At 35.5% G+C, this 13,893-nt stretch overlaps 1 protein-coding gene and 1 long non-coding RNA gene across 2 annotated transcripts in view; one reads left to right on the top strand and one right to left on the bottom strand.

Annotated features, from left to right (window-relative positions):
• The window catches only part of LOC105521533, a 103,871-nt gene that overhangs the window by 79,295 nt on the left and 10,683 nt on the right, over nucleotides 1-13,893 (top strand). The gene's annotated exons all lie outside the window — the stretch shown is intronic.
• Nucleotides 3,543-10,633, bottom strand: LOC105521530 (olfactory receptor 14A2-like). The gene is given in 4 exon segments (XM_011955757.1): nucleotides 3,543-4,191; nucleotides 4,193-4,232; nucleotides 4,235-4,596; nucleotides 10,592-10,633. Coding segments are annotated over 3 exon segments (903 nt in total). The 5' UTR covers nucleotides 4,578-4,596; nucleotides 10,592-10,633; the 3' UTR covers nucleotides 3,543-3,671.

Below are 13,893 nucleotides of genomic sequence, written 5' to 3' on the forward strand. Positions count from 1 at the left end.
ATCTACTTCTTACTTTTCATCTTAAAAATTATTTTAATTTTCATGGCTGTTCAATTGTATATATGAATTTTTTAAAAACAAGTTCCATTTTGAACTGCTTTAAGACTTCAAATGAAAAGTTTATTGGTTACTTATGGAGAATCAACACCTTTATTGAGTCTTCTCATCCCTGTACACAGTATGTAATCCAACTACTTTCATTTTGTTCATACTCTTAGGTAACTTAAAAAATTATATTCTCTAAAAGTTATTTTTCCCCATTGATGAGAGTTAATCTCAGATACCGTATACTTTTCAATGTTCTTGTGAATATGTAATACATCTTTAGTTTCTTTTAGTCTAGGACTCTCCTTGGTCATTTCACCCCCAAATTTGACTTTTTGAGCCATCTCATCAGTCTCTTATAGGATGTCTCATATTATTAGTTTGTTCAGTTGTTTCTCATGGTATTGTTAAATGTGTATCTTCTGTTTTTCTGAAAACTGGAAGTTAATTCTGAGGCTTGATTAAATTCCAGGTTAAATATTTTTAAGAGAATATTTCAAGGATGATGTAGTCTACATATTGCAACATATCAGGACGCACATATGTTATTTTATTATTATTGATACCAATTTTGATCAATTAGATTATGGAGGCTACCATCCATTCTCTTTATTGTAAATATGGAATAGATAGTTTGAGGTTGAAATTTTGTCATTATGAAGATATCTCATTTTCTTACAACTCTTTTTCTAGTGGTTTTATCATCCATGACTGATTCTTGCCTGAATCAATTCCAATATAGACAATTAATGTTATGAATTTTTAAATTCTTTTATTTCTTAAGTATTTACTAGCTGCCAATCTTCTAAAAATGTTTTTTTAGAATCAATTTTTCCCTGGTAATTAAAACATATTATAGAAAAATAGGGCACTGATATAATTTGGACAGCTGTCATTAAGATGGCTAACTAGAGATGCCTAGCACTCACCTACTCCACAAAGAAGGACTGAAATAGCAAGTAAATAGCCAAATGTTGACAGCACTATCTAGGAGAGAATGCTGGTATCCAGCAGGGAAGCAAAAGGAATCCTATGAGGTATAGAAACTCAAGATGGCAGCATAGAGAAGGAAGTAAGGCAGCCAGCTGGATGGGCTAGGAGCCAGAAAGTACTTCCCTTCTCATGTGGAAAAAAGGTAAATGAGAGATTCATGTAAGTACACATGTAGGCACCTGCACACACTGTCCAGAGGCTGAAGAGTGGTGTGTCCAGCCTACTGGAACCCACACACCCCACCCAGGAGCCTGAGGACCAGCCTGCCCAGCCTGCTACTTCTACAGCCAGCATCCTTGTTCCACACTCAGAGGTCCAAAGACTGGCCTACTGAGGGTTCACTGCCATTACTGCTAGCACTTGCACACACCACCAAAAGGCCTAAGCACTAGTCAGCCTTGTGTCCCCATCTTCAGCAAAGGCTAGTCAAAGCATCTGCAAGCAACTGCAACCTAAGCCACTAAGGAACTCACAGAAACTACTGACATTGATGACAGCAAAAGAAATCATACAGTGGCTACAGTATGGTGCATATCCAGAATCAAAGCCAAAGCAACCTGCCCAACCAAAATTGAAGACACATATATAATAATAAAAAGTATTTCCTCACAGAAGCTACTCCATAAACCTGGAAGAAATGACTGTTAAATGAGATGCACAGATATCAACATAGGGATGAAAGAAACACAAAACAGCAAGGAAACATGACACCTACAAAGGAAGACAATAATTCTCCAGTAAAAGACCCCAAAGAAAAGGCATATAAAATGCCTGAAAAAGAATTCAAACTAATTCTCTGAAAGAACCTGAATGAGATACAAAAGAACACAGATAAACAACACAAAGAAATAAGAAAAAAAAAATCATGATCTGAATCAGAAATTCAGCAAGAAATAGATACCATAAAAAGAAGAAATAGAAGTCCTGGAACTAAAGAATTTAATGAATGGAATAAAAATGTAATTGAGAGCTTCAACAAAATACTAAATTAAGTAGAAGAAAATAATTTTGAACTTGAAGACAACTCTATTGAAATAATTCAGGCAGACGAAGAAAAACACAAATACTCCAATTTGATTATTATACATTATATGCCTGAATCAATATATCATATGTACCCTATAAATATATACACTTATTGTGTATCAATAAAACTAATAAGGTATAAGAAAAAGAAGACTATAATTATAAAACATCAGATGCTACTAAAAAACAAAAGGGAGGACACTGAAAAATCTCAACGGATTTTCCACAATGTATGTAATTTCTTAAATATTTAAATCAAAAACATTTCACCAATATAATTTAACTGAGGGTAGGGTAACAGTCTTTTCTCTTTTACAACTCTGCCCACTCAACTCTGACAATAGGTAGATATACACGTCCAAGTAACCTATTTATATTTAGCATATATTTTTTCTTTAAAGGGAAAGAACAAATAATTGTGTGATTTTTCCCTCTGGTAGAACTTAAAGGAAATTTTATGTGTAAGATATATCATGAAAGTTTAACCTTATTTATATTCTTAGCATCTTATTCTGGTATGGTAAAAATCAACATAGCTGTCAGAGGATATTTGGGACATGATTAAATAAGATAACATGTGACTCAGAATTAATACCTGGCCATCTAGTTAATGCAAGGGACAATAAAACATTAGTAACATGATTGAAAAAAGAGGACAATATGATTGAGAACAATCTTAGGAACCTTTGTACTTTTTCTTAGATAAATAAGAGCATAGCAAAGTCAATATAAAATTCAGAAAGTTATTCTAATAAGACACAGAATCTCTAGGGAGGGTTATATAGAAGGTAAAGAAAAAGATTTCACATCGTAGACACTAGTGGTTAAACCAAAGGAAGTGTATCACAACTGAATAACTTGTGCAGTCATTTTAACACATTTCCAAGCTCCTGTTCAGAATCAGATTTAAAACATTATATCTTTATGCAGGGAGAGGTAAAGGCCTTTCTGAATTATAGACATGTGGACACATAGAAACACACAATTCTTAGACCTTGGGAACTCTGCCTGGTCTCTTTCTGAAAATACTATTTACTGGGTGGCCACCATTTGCCTAGGGGACCTGGGCTCAGACATGTCTTTTCACCTCTGCTTTAGGTGTCCGGAGGACTGTTTACAGATCTGGGCACAACTCTAAAATGGCCTTAGCTTCCTGTGTTATTTTTGCCTAGTATTGTTCTTGCTCAACACTAGCTAGATTCTGTGAATTTTATCTGGGTAGTGCGAATGCATTATACTGTACTCATCGAATCACCTCAGCATTTTTAATTTGTTCTCAGTGAATAAAATAGAGAAAATAGGTTATTAAGAGACCAAAGATGAAAGCATCATGTTAAACAGAACCAATTCGTTCAGAAAGTTATAATACAAAGGCAGAAATGCTTTGTCATAGAAGAATACCAAATGATTACCCTACCACTATATGTTATCCTGATGTAATGCAGTTAAGTGACCTTAGAAATAGTCAGTTAGGCTCTTGAGTATTTATTTCTTCAGGGAAAAAATAATGTATGTTGCTTTCTTTTCTTAGGTCTTTCCAAAGTTAAAAATAAGGAAAGTTTCTCGTGATCTGTAAGGTACTGTATCATTGACAGAACTTGAAAGTGTTAAAAGAAGTAAGCCTCCTGGCCATGTGTGTTTTGCAACAACCTTATCAGAGCACGTTTCATGTCATCGTTCTGCAGGCTGTAGATTACAGGGTTAAATAGTGGAGGCATCACAGTGCAGATCACAGAGAATAGCCTGTCAATAACAGATGGTGAATTCGAAGGTGGCTTAAGATAAACAAAATAAGCAGTTATGATAAAAACAGTGAAAACAATGAGATGGGGGAGGCATGTGGAAAAAGCTTTTGACTGACCTTTAGTGGTAGGGATCTTCAGTACAGTGGAGAAGATATAAATGTAAGAGATCACAATACAGATGAAACAAGAACTGCTCAAACACGCACCAACTCCAAAACCTGCATAAATTACCATGAGTGTTTCAGAGCAGGAAATCCTTAGTAATGAAGGAACATCACAGAAAAACTGTGGGATCACACTGGAGCCACAGAAAGGCATGGAAAATGTGCCAGCTGTGTACACAGTACCAAACAGCCCTCCGATGGCCCAGGAAACACTTGATTAACACACAGACGCCAGTATTCATGACTACCTCGTAGTGCAGGGGCAGCAGATGGCTACATGGCGGCCACAGGACATGGTGGTGAGGAGAAATATCTCACCACATCCTAGAATGGAAATGGAATTGTCGTGGGTTAGGTTGTTGACAATGAATTTTGGGATTGGAACAGACACCAGGAAGACATCCAAAAAGGATAAGTTCTTCAGGAAGAAGTACATGGGTGTTTGGAGCTTTACGTGTAGGGTAGTGAGAGTAACGATGAGAAGGTTACCCATTAGGGCTGCCAGGTAAATCAGTAGGAAGAGTACGCCATATAAAATCTGCAGCTTCTGGACATTAGAAAACCCCGTAAGAAGAAATCCTGTCACCAAGGTGACGTTGGCCATACTAGATTCTCTTCAGTGCCTGTCAAGGTGGGAAGATAATGCAAAAAAAAAGGAGACAAAAATTAAAAAATTAATCTATACAGACTAGCAAGAGTCATATTGATATACAAAAATATTCAGTGGAAAGGAGTCTACCTAAAATGGCTCTCCATTTACTTCAAACTTCATTGTTCATTTTTTAAGATAAACTCCATGAGTAATGTGCAAATTCCATTAGACTTGCTAAGAGTTTTACCTAATCCTATAGCCTCAAGCTTAATTTGTTACAAGACATATATAACTTGACTAAACACAGAAGCTTTTCCAACCCACTGAGAATTTGCACCAAACTATCATTATGCCATGCTTCATGATGAATCCTTTGCTTTCAGAAAAGCAATCCAAAGACCCATGTCTTTAGATTATGTTAGTAGCCATAATATCCTACACAGGTGAAAAATATCAATTATGTGATGTTACAAACATAAAGTCACACTTACAGATGTATTGAATAAATCTCACATAGGTAAATAACCTTCTTTATTCTAATGATAGTAAGCAAGGAAAAATAAACTAGGATTTGTCGTTCAATGTTTGTATTATCTTGAGGTCATACAATTCTAACATAATGAATATCTCATTAGTGTAGAAATAAAAAATGAGTTATTTAGCAAAACTTCATGTTCTTTGAATGTGCACATGTGTACTAAAGCCACATCGTTATAAGGGTGGTTGATTTGTGTATAAAGGAATTTTGACAGGGCACCATGATAAAATGGCTTTCCCGTCGTAACTGAGTAATTTTTGTTGATCATGGTCCGTTTTCCATAATTTACTTTGTAAAACTATCAAATATCTTCTTTCAGTGTTTAAAATATTTCCCTCAATTATTAGTTACTGATGTAGAGTTATTTATTCTTTATTGAAAAGATCAGAAAAATGTTCCATATATATCAGACATCAAACTAGATGGTAGAGATTTAAAAAATATACAACTTTTTTTTTTTCCTAGGAGCTTGCTGTTAATGGGAGGAGGCAGAAAAAGAACAAATAAATTAGTAAACAAGATAAACTCAGATTGGAGCAGGCATTACGAAAATATAAAGGTGTTATTTTAGAGATTAACCAGATGAAAGGGCTTTCTATATGAGTGACCTGGGGGCTGACAACAAAATGAAGAGAAGAAATACAGGACAAGATCTGTAGAGAAGATGCTTTAGGAAGAGAAGCTTAAAAAATAAAGTAAAGGAGATGGACATTTGGATCACATGTGGAGAAGCAGTATACAATGAACCTGAAAAATGTGGTAGAGTGATTAAATAATTCTGAAGACATTTATTAGCTTCAGTGGTCAGTCTGGAGAAATACACAAGGAAGGACAAAAGGGAGGAGGAAGGATAAAGAAACTGGCCATTAAATTTAATTGTTTTTTTGTCTGCCCTAAATTTCCTTAATATCTACAAGATTTTTAAAATTTTGCTTTGGAACAGACATTTTACCAATGGAAATTTGAAATTAATACTGTATAATAATTCCAGTTCCTCAACCACATCTACACAGGATTACTCATCAGATGTCCTTAAGGAGATAATTCCATCACATCTACACAAGAGTAGAAATATTTCTCCCAGAATAAAAGATTTAATTTGTCAGTTGATTACCTGAAATGAAAACAAAACATCTAGCTTCCTTCATAAACTCTGTGTCAACATAGCACATGGTTCCATCTCTAGACTTTTGATAAAAGACTCAAAGAGCTCTGCAAAGCTGTGGGAGTTTCTTCACGTGGAAGGATGCATAGGACCACAAAGAGGAAGGCTACTTGCCTTTCTTTTATTTCAAATTTGACATAATTTGGAAACTTCTATAGTCAAAGGGACTGCAACAAATTATTTTTAAGGCACTTGGCTAATACTTTAGAATTCCCCAAAGAAAAATGTCTTCAATATTTTCTGAATCACCTTGTTAAGTAATTATCTCTTAAGACCATTAGCATTATAATCACATGTGTTTTCTGTAGGAAGGAAACAACTGTTTCCAATGTAGGTCCAGAACACATTCTGAAATACACTGTTAAGGACACGGCTCAATCTTTTAGCAGAAAAATAATAAAGTATTCAAATATTCCCTTATCATAGAGTTATAGGCTATAGGACAGTGGTAACCAAACTATGTAATATACAGCATAATAATCATGTGAGCACTTCACTAAAAATGAAGACTCCTGAAACATACAACAAGCCAACATAACATAGATTTGCTTATAGCTCTGTTCCCCTTTAGACTAAGAGTTTATATTAAGCCTATGGTTAAGTTACTTAAAATAGTTTCTTTTTATTTTCTTTTGAACATGGTTATGTTTTTCATTTGAAGTATAGTTATTTCATTTGATTTGGCTTGCATTTAATTTTAAAGCTTTTTGTCCTTTACTTTTGTTGACAGCTTTTATATGTAAAAAATCCATATGCTTCTCTGAAGTAAAAATACATACAAAAACCCCACAGAACACTATTCTCAATGAAATGTCATTCTCTGTCCTTTCCACCCCATTGCTCAAGATCTACAGAAAAGCAATTTCAGGGTTTACTGGTTTACTGTCCGTATGTTTCAATTTTACAAAAAAAGATTTGCTCATGTTTTCTTGTTACTTATAGCACACGAAGTATACTCCCTTACATTCGATTATTTAATGTAATAAATGCTGGCAAACATTAGATACAGTTTATGGAAACTGCCTTCATTATCATTGTTTTTTCATGGTTGACGGATACTCCAGTGTAAATAAAGGTAATAGTTTATTCAACAATTACTATATGTTTTGGTATTTCGTTTTCAAAATTTTGTCGTTATAAACAAAGCTGCCAGATGGAAACCTTGTGAACATTTATTAAACTACAGGAGGTACATCTTCAGGAAATCATATAAATGAGTCAAAGGTGGTTCCTGTAGATTGGCCCTCACGTAGTTTACTTCTTCGCAGCAGGCTGTGACAGTTAGCTCAAACGCTGATGACACTAAACTCAAATCCTTACACATCAGTTGATTCAAACGTAGCAGAAAAACCTCACGTTTTAGTCATATATAACCTGCCTATTTCTACTCTGCATAACCGCACCCAACATCTGTTAGCCATAATTAAAATTAACCCTGGGGCTACAAAACACTTTAAACCACTGTTTGAAATTTATCTCTGCCAGATAATTTTTGTTTTTTGCTGTTTTATTTCCTCTTTCTTTTCCTCCGTTTCTTCTTTCCTGCCGTTTTTCAGTGATTATTTGAATAACTTTTAAAATTTCTTTTAAAATTTTGTTTTCTAGCTGCTTTTTATTGTGTGTAGCTGCCCTGGGAATGAGAAAATATACATACTTAACTTTTTCTAACTCTACTTATAATTGATAATGCACTCCTTCTTGTAAAATAATATCTTTGTCATTTACACATGTATTAGTCAGGGTTCTCCAGAGAAACAAAACCAACTGGATAAAAAATATATATATTTGGAAATGGGAACTCTGATGTTGGAGGGCCAGGAGAAGGTTGCTATTCCAGGCCAAGAAGAGAGTGTGAATTCACCTTTCCTCTGCTTTTTTGTTCTATTTGTGCTCTCATTGGATTGGATGATGCCTCTCCTCATTGGTGAGGGTGAGTTTCTTTACTCAGTCTACTTATTCAAATATTAATTTCTTCTGGAAACACCTTCATAGGCACACTCAGAAGCAGTGTTTTACCAGCTGTCTGGGCACTCTTCAGCCCAACCGAATTGACACATAAAATTAACTCTCATGCCCCATATGTGACCATGTCTGATACTATTAACTTTTTTTAGTATTTCAGTATATTTCTTGTATTATTTATTTCATTCTAAAGATCTTACTTCAGTATATCTTACAGGCAGTTTTACTGTCAAAAAATTCCTTTTAGTATTTTTTAATCTAGTGCTATCTTTATTTTTCCTTCATTCTCAATTTTATTTTTGCTGGACATAAAATTTTTGATTGATAGTTGCCCCTCCAAACCTTTCAACCTTTCAGTATGCTGAGGATGTTTTCTATTCTCTTTATGTAATCACCATTTCTAATGAGAAGTCATTCATTATTCACAGTATTTTTTCCCTTTATGTAATATATTACTCATTTTTTCTTGCTGCTTTAAAGATTGGTGCTTATACTTTGCTTTCAATAGTTTTATTATTATTTATTTTTGTTTGAGTTATCTTTGTTTGTGTTCTGACTGGTGTTTTTTAGCACCTTGTACCTACAGATTTCTAGTTCCCTCAGATTTCAAAAAATGTCAGCCATTATATCTATAATTATTTTTTCTGGCATGTTCTTTTTTCTCCTTCCAATTCATCAGCTTACATAATTAATATGCTCTATCTTCAATTTCCTTACTCCCTCAGTAAAATTTTAATTTCAGAAATAGAAATTTTCAATTTTATAATTTCTATTTGGTTATTTTTAAAATGTTTCTATTTCTTTGTGGAGAAATCCCATTTGTATACTGAGATTTCACATGTATTGAAAACATTTTTTTTTCTTAATTGAGACAAATGACCAATATAAGTATCTTTGTTTGTTTGCTTCAGCATCTGGTTCATCTTGAGTTTGGCCTAGATTTATTTTCTTTTCACATCTTAATGGGTTTAATTTTTAGATTCCTCATATGATGGGTAGAATTTATCCTGAATATTATGAATGCTGAATTGTAGAGATTCTACATTTTATTTTATTTTTAAGTGAGTATTATTTTACATATTAACAAGCTATTTCTTGATTGGTCTTGAACTACAATTTTTATTTCATTTGTAGTAGCTTCCATTTCATTTAGATCCTGGTATGTCTGAATATCTTTCGGTCTTTCTGTGCATGTGTGATTCAGGGGTAAGCCAGAGATGTGGGTAGAAAGGGTTTGACCTAACTTTTTTTTTTTTGTATTTTACTTTAAAGATCTCTTCACTCAGATTTATAGTCCCCAGGCTTCTCTTTTCTGGCGCCCCAATCCAGAAAATAAAAAGATCTATCTCTCTCCATTTTGGCCAGCATCATAAGCTCACCACTGTTGTGTTGCTGTGAAAACTGCACAAATCCCAACACTGAAAGCTGTGATGGAGGAAACTAAATGTTGTTAAGCGCCCTTACAACACTTCTCCAAGTGAACAGAAAACTTTGGCCACAGTCTGCCGGCACTTATTCAGGTGTTTTTTGTATTATGTTTAGGTTTCACATGTGCTTTCTGTTGGAGAAAAGGAGTGGTCTGAGGACCTCTTTCCTAGTCCTTCTTATTTGGAAGTAAAACCTCTCTTTTGGCAAAACCGAGCATGGCCTTACCAAATGACCTAGTGATTTGGTCCCTTGGTACTTACCCAAGTGATTTGAAAAGTTATGCCCAAACAAATCCTGCATATAAATGCTTATAGAAGTTTTATTTATAATTACTAAAACTGAATCTAAGTAGTCCTTCACTAAGTGAGTGGATAAAGTATACTTCCACAATACAGTAGAACGGTAATCAGCAGTAAAAAGTCATGAGATATGCACACAACAACATAGATGAATCTTTGGATTCATTTTGCTAAGTGAAGAAGCAAGTCTGAAAGTCTGGCTTCTTTCAGACTCAGCACGCCCTTCCCCCAGGCAGGATATGTTTGTAGTCGAGTCTTTTTGCCTGCAGTGGTCCTTTGATCTGGGAAGGCTCTGGGCATGCTATGGTTACTTTTCCCACCCTTTTGCCAATCCAGGAGGGATTCTTTCTTGGCTTATTTGAGAACCTTAGTGGGGTTACTAGATATAAAACCGATGAAAGTACGAGGTATCTCTGAGACTGCGGCCCTCAGGAGTTTCTTACTCTCACACCATCCTGAGAGCATTCGGAAATTCGTCAAAACTTGTGACCCTTCCAGTTTATTGTTTCTCTGGCTTTCATTCCTACTTAGCAGATCTTAGCTGTGACTCTCTATATTCACCTGTCTCTCTAGATTTAAGGATTAGTGTCCATAATAACAGACTAAAGACAAAAAAATGAATAGATACAGTTACCTGATTATCAGAAAACAGATTTGAAAGATTTGAAGAAATTTGTGACAAGAATCCTCAGTAACCTGGTATTGAAGGTAACCTCTTAAACTGACGAAACACATCTGAAAAGAAACAAAAACCGAAGAAGTGCACTGGACTGTGGAACCGTTCCTGTTTTACAACCCTCTGAGCCTTAAGGAAAGGCGCTTCCTGGTTATCTGTTCAATCGTGCCACCTGCTCATTTACTCCCTCACTCCGTGTCCTTTCTAGCCTTCCTCACTCTCCCTATATAACAAAATCCCTTTCTGCCTGACCATTTAGACGACTACAGCTATCATGTTTGGGGAGATTCTATTGCAATAATCTTTTTGAATAAGTTATCTGCTAACTCAAAACCAAGAAGAACAAAAACAAAAGCCAACAAAATGAACAAAAGACAAAACCCTGCAACTAATATCATAGTTAATGCTGAAAGCCATAATGCTTATTCTGTAGATCTGGATCAAAAAGGATTATTCTCTCACCACCTCTATTTAGCGCCAAGTAGTGAACAAATGTGAGGAAAAAAAAAAAGAAAATGAAGAAGTGCAACTTTTCCTCGCAAAATAAATATCTACATAGAAATTTTGAGAAATCTACAAAATAGCCACTAGAGCTACTATGTTAGTTAAGAAGGTTGCATGATAAAAATCAGACTGTGACATGGTATTAAAAAAAAATGGAAATGGAAAGCAAAAGCAATGCCATTTATATTATGTTACAGTTTGAACAGTGTCCTTCCAAAATTCATCTGCTGAAGTCCTAACCTCCGATACCCCTGAATGTGACTGTATTTGGAGAAAAATCTTTTAAAGAACTTATTAAGATAAAGTGAGGCCTTTAGGGTGGTCCTCCATCTAAATTTATTGATGCCTTATAAGAATAGGGATTAGGGCACACAGGGAGACCTGGGGGCACGCGTGCACAGAGACGACCACGGGAAGAGGCAGCAAGACGGTGTCCATCTGCAGCGTGAGGAGAAGATTCAGAGGAAACCAAGGCAGCTGACATTTTGATCTCAGACGTGTAGCCTCCGGAATGGTGAGAAACACCCACTGTAGTATTTTGTCGTGGCAGCCTGAACAAACAAATACAGATGTGGATCAAACTCATGAAGTATTTACTGATTAATTTAACAAAATGAGCTTGGGGTTTGTGTAGTGATGTGCACTGAAATAACAAAACGTTTCTGAGAATCTTTTAAAAACTTAGAAATGGAGGAATATGCAATCTTTAATGCTCAAAATACTCAATGTCACTACAATTACAGTGTTTTCTACACTGATTCTAGACCTACTGAATCTAGAATCTACCACTCTAGATCTATTGAATCTAGATTCAGTCCCTGTCAACATCCCTAGGAATGACTTAAAAATTGATAAGCTAATTTTTAAAGTGTAGATAATGGTGTCCTGTGGGGTTGGATGTCATGTGTCTCTTATGAAATGTCATAAAATGACGAAGAAGAAGGTCTAATCTAAACATCAACTTTGTGATGAATGTGGAGTGTCCACAAGAGGTTGCTGGATGACAGCAACAAGCTCTAGGCAGCATAGAGGCTGTGTCCACCAGGATATCTACAAAGTCAGTCATTCAAAGCAAACTAATGAGAAAATAACTGGAAATTCTGTGAATATAAGAAGAATATTACAAGATCAAAATCTGAAAACAAACTGCACCTCATCCCAACCCTGGAGAAGACTCTGCTGAGTTTCATTTTGTTGCCGCTTCCAAGAGAGAAGCCTGAACTTGTAGGATGCTCATGAGGATGCCACTGGCATCACTTGAGAATGAAACGGATGTTGGAAATTAGGTGCTCTTGGGAACTTTCTATACAGGCATCTCTAGTCATTTGTGAGAATCTGCAGGGATGCTATCTTCACTGAAGGCTTAAATCTATGGTGAGAGGGGAAAAGAAAGATCCAAGAGAACTGTGATGGTTCAAGGACTTAAACAAATCCCTGTTGCAGACCCCAAAGTCAGAGCACTGCATCTTCCAGTGTCCTTCTCAGTTGAAACTGGACTGAGATTATTACACTCAATTTAAAGATTCTGTGTACACACACCTAAATTTAAGTTGTTACATGCAAATGAATGTCTAGGATCCACTAGTCACATATTATGGATGCAATAAATAAAGGTTTATTCTCATGAGACCCAGAAAGATCTCTTTTCCATCTCACTGGAGGAAAAGGTAGTGGCATCACCTCTCAGATCTGAGGTGAGAGTGAAGAGCTGGGTCTCCAGGGCTTTAAATCCTATGAAATAAAATATCAGCACAAGTAAAAGTGTAACCTCCGGGGAGAGTCCCATGTAGTCAATGAAAGTCTGTTTAAAGCTGCTTTAAAAGCCTTGCTCCTTCATAGAGAATGAAGTGCCTGAAACAGAGGACATCAAGCAGAGCTCGGAGACTGCACAAAAGAAACAAATACTGATACGTAGAGGACAGAAGTGGTCAATCGAAATCATTGTGAGTTTAACCCGGGGAGCTGGGGTCTTGAAGCAGGAATCAGTAAGCTATGGGAAACTGTTTGCAGCGTTCACTAGATCTCCCTAAGAATTGAAAACTAGAGCTTTCTTTGAACGAAAACTGTGAAAAGAAGTCCTAAATTACTTAAACATTTCATTTTTATTTTCTTATCTTCTGAAATTATTTTAAATGTAGAACTGTTTGGGAAAGCATTCTCATCAGCCTTTGTTATGAATACTGCTTCTATTGATTTTACTCAAGAATGGAAATATTTTCCGGAACTGAAGATTCCATATAGGCCTCCCCTCCCCTCCCCTCCCCTCCCCTCCCTTCTTCCTGTTTGCTCTCTCATTCTCTTCATTCCTCATATTCCTGACAAAAGTGACAAAATTTGTTGTTAATATGATATAGAAATGGTAAAGAAACATATAAACCTGTACTTACCCTATTCTCCCAGCCTCCTTAATACCCCTTGATTTTAGGATTATTTTGTGCATTATAAGTATTTTCCAAGTTTTAGATTGATTGAGACTCAGGTTGCATATTTTTATTAAATTATGTGGAATTTCCCTGGACCAAATAAGTATATAAATATAATGAGGCAAAGCTTTATTGTTATTAATGTTGTCTGTAAAGAAAAGCACACAGACTTTTAAACTAATGCTATCACTCATTTCATATGTAATCATGTGAAATAAGGTGAAACACAAATCAAAAATGAGATTGAAGGGATAAAAATCTAGCATCGAAGTCAAACATCATTGGGGTGGGAGGAACTCAAAAGGACACTCACTCACTCACTGAGCTCCCCTG

This window comes from Colobus angolensis, unplaced genomic scaffold (genome assembly GCF_000951035.1).
Source record: "Colobus angolensis palliatus isolate OR3802 unplaced genomic scaffold, Cang.pa_1.0 Scaffold40, whole genome shotgun sequence".
NCBI classification, from domain to species: Eukaryota; Metazoa; Chordata; class Mammalia; order Primates; family Cercopithecidae; genus Colobus; species Colobus angolensis.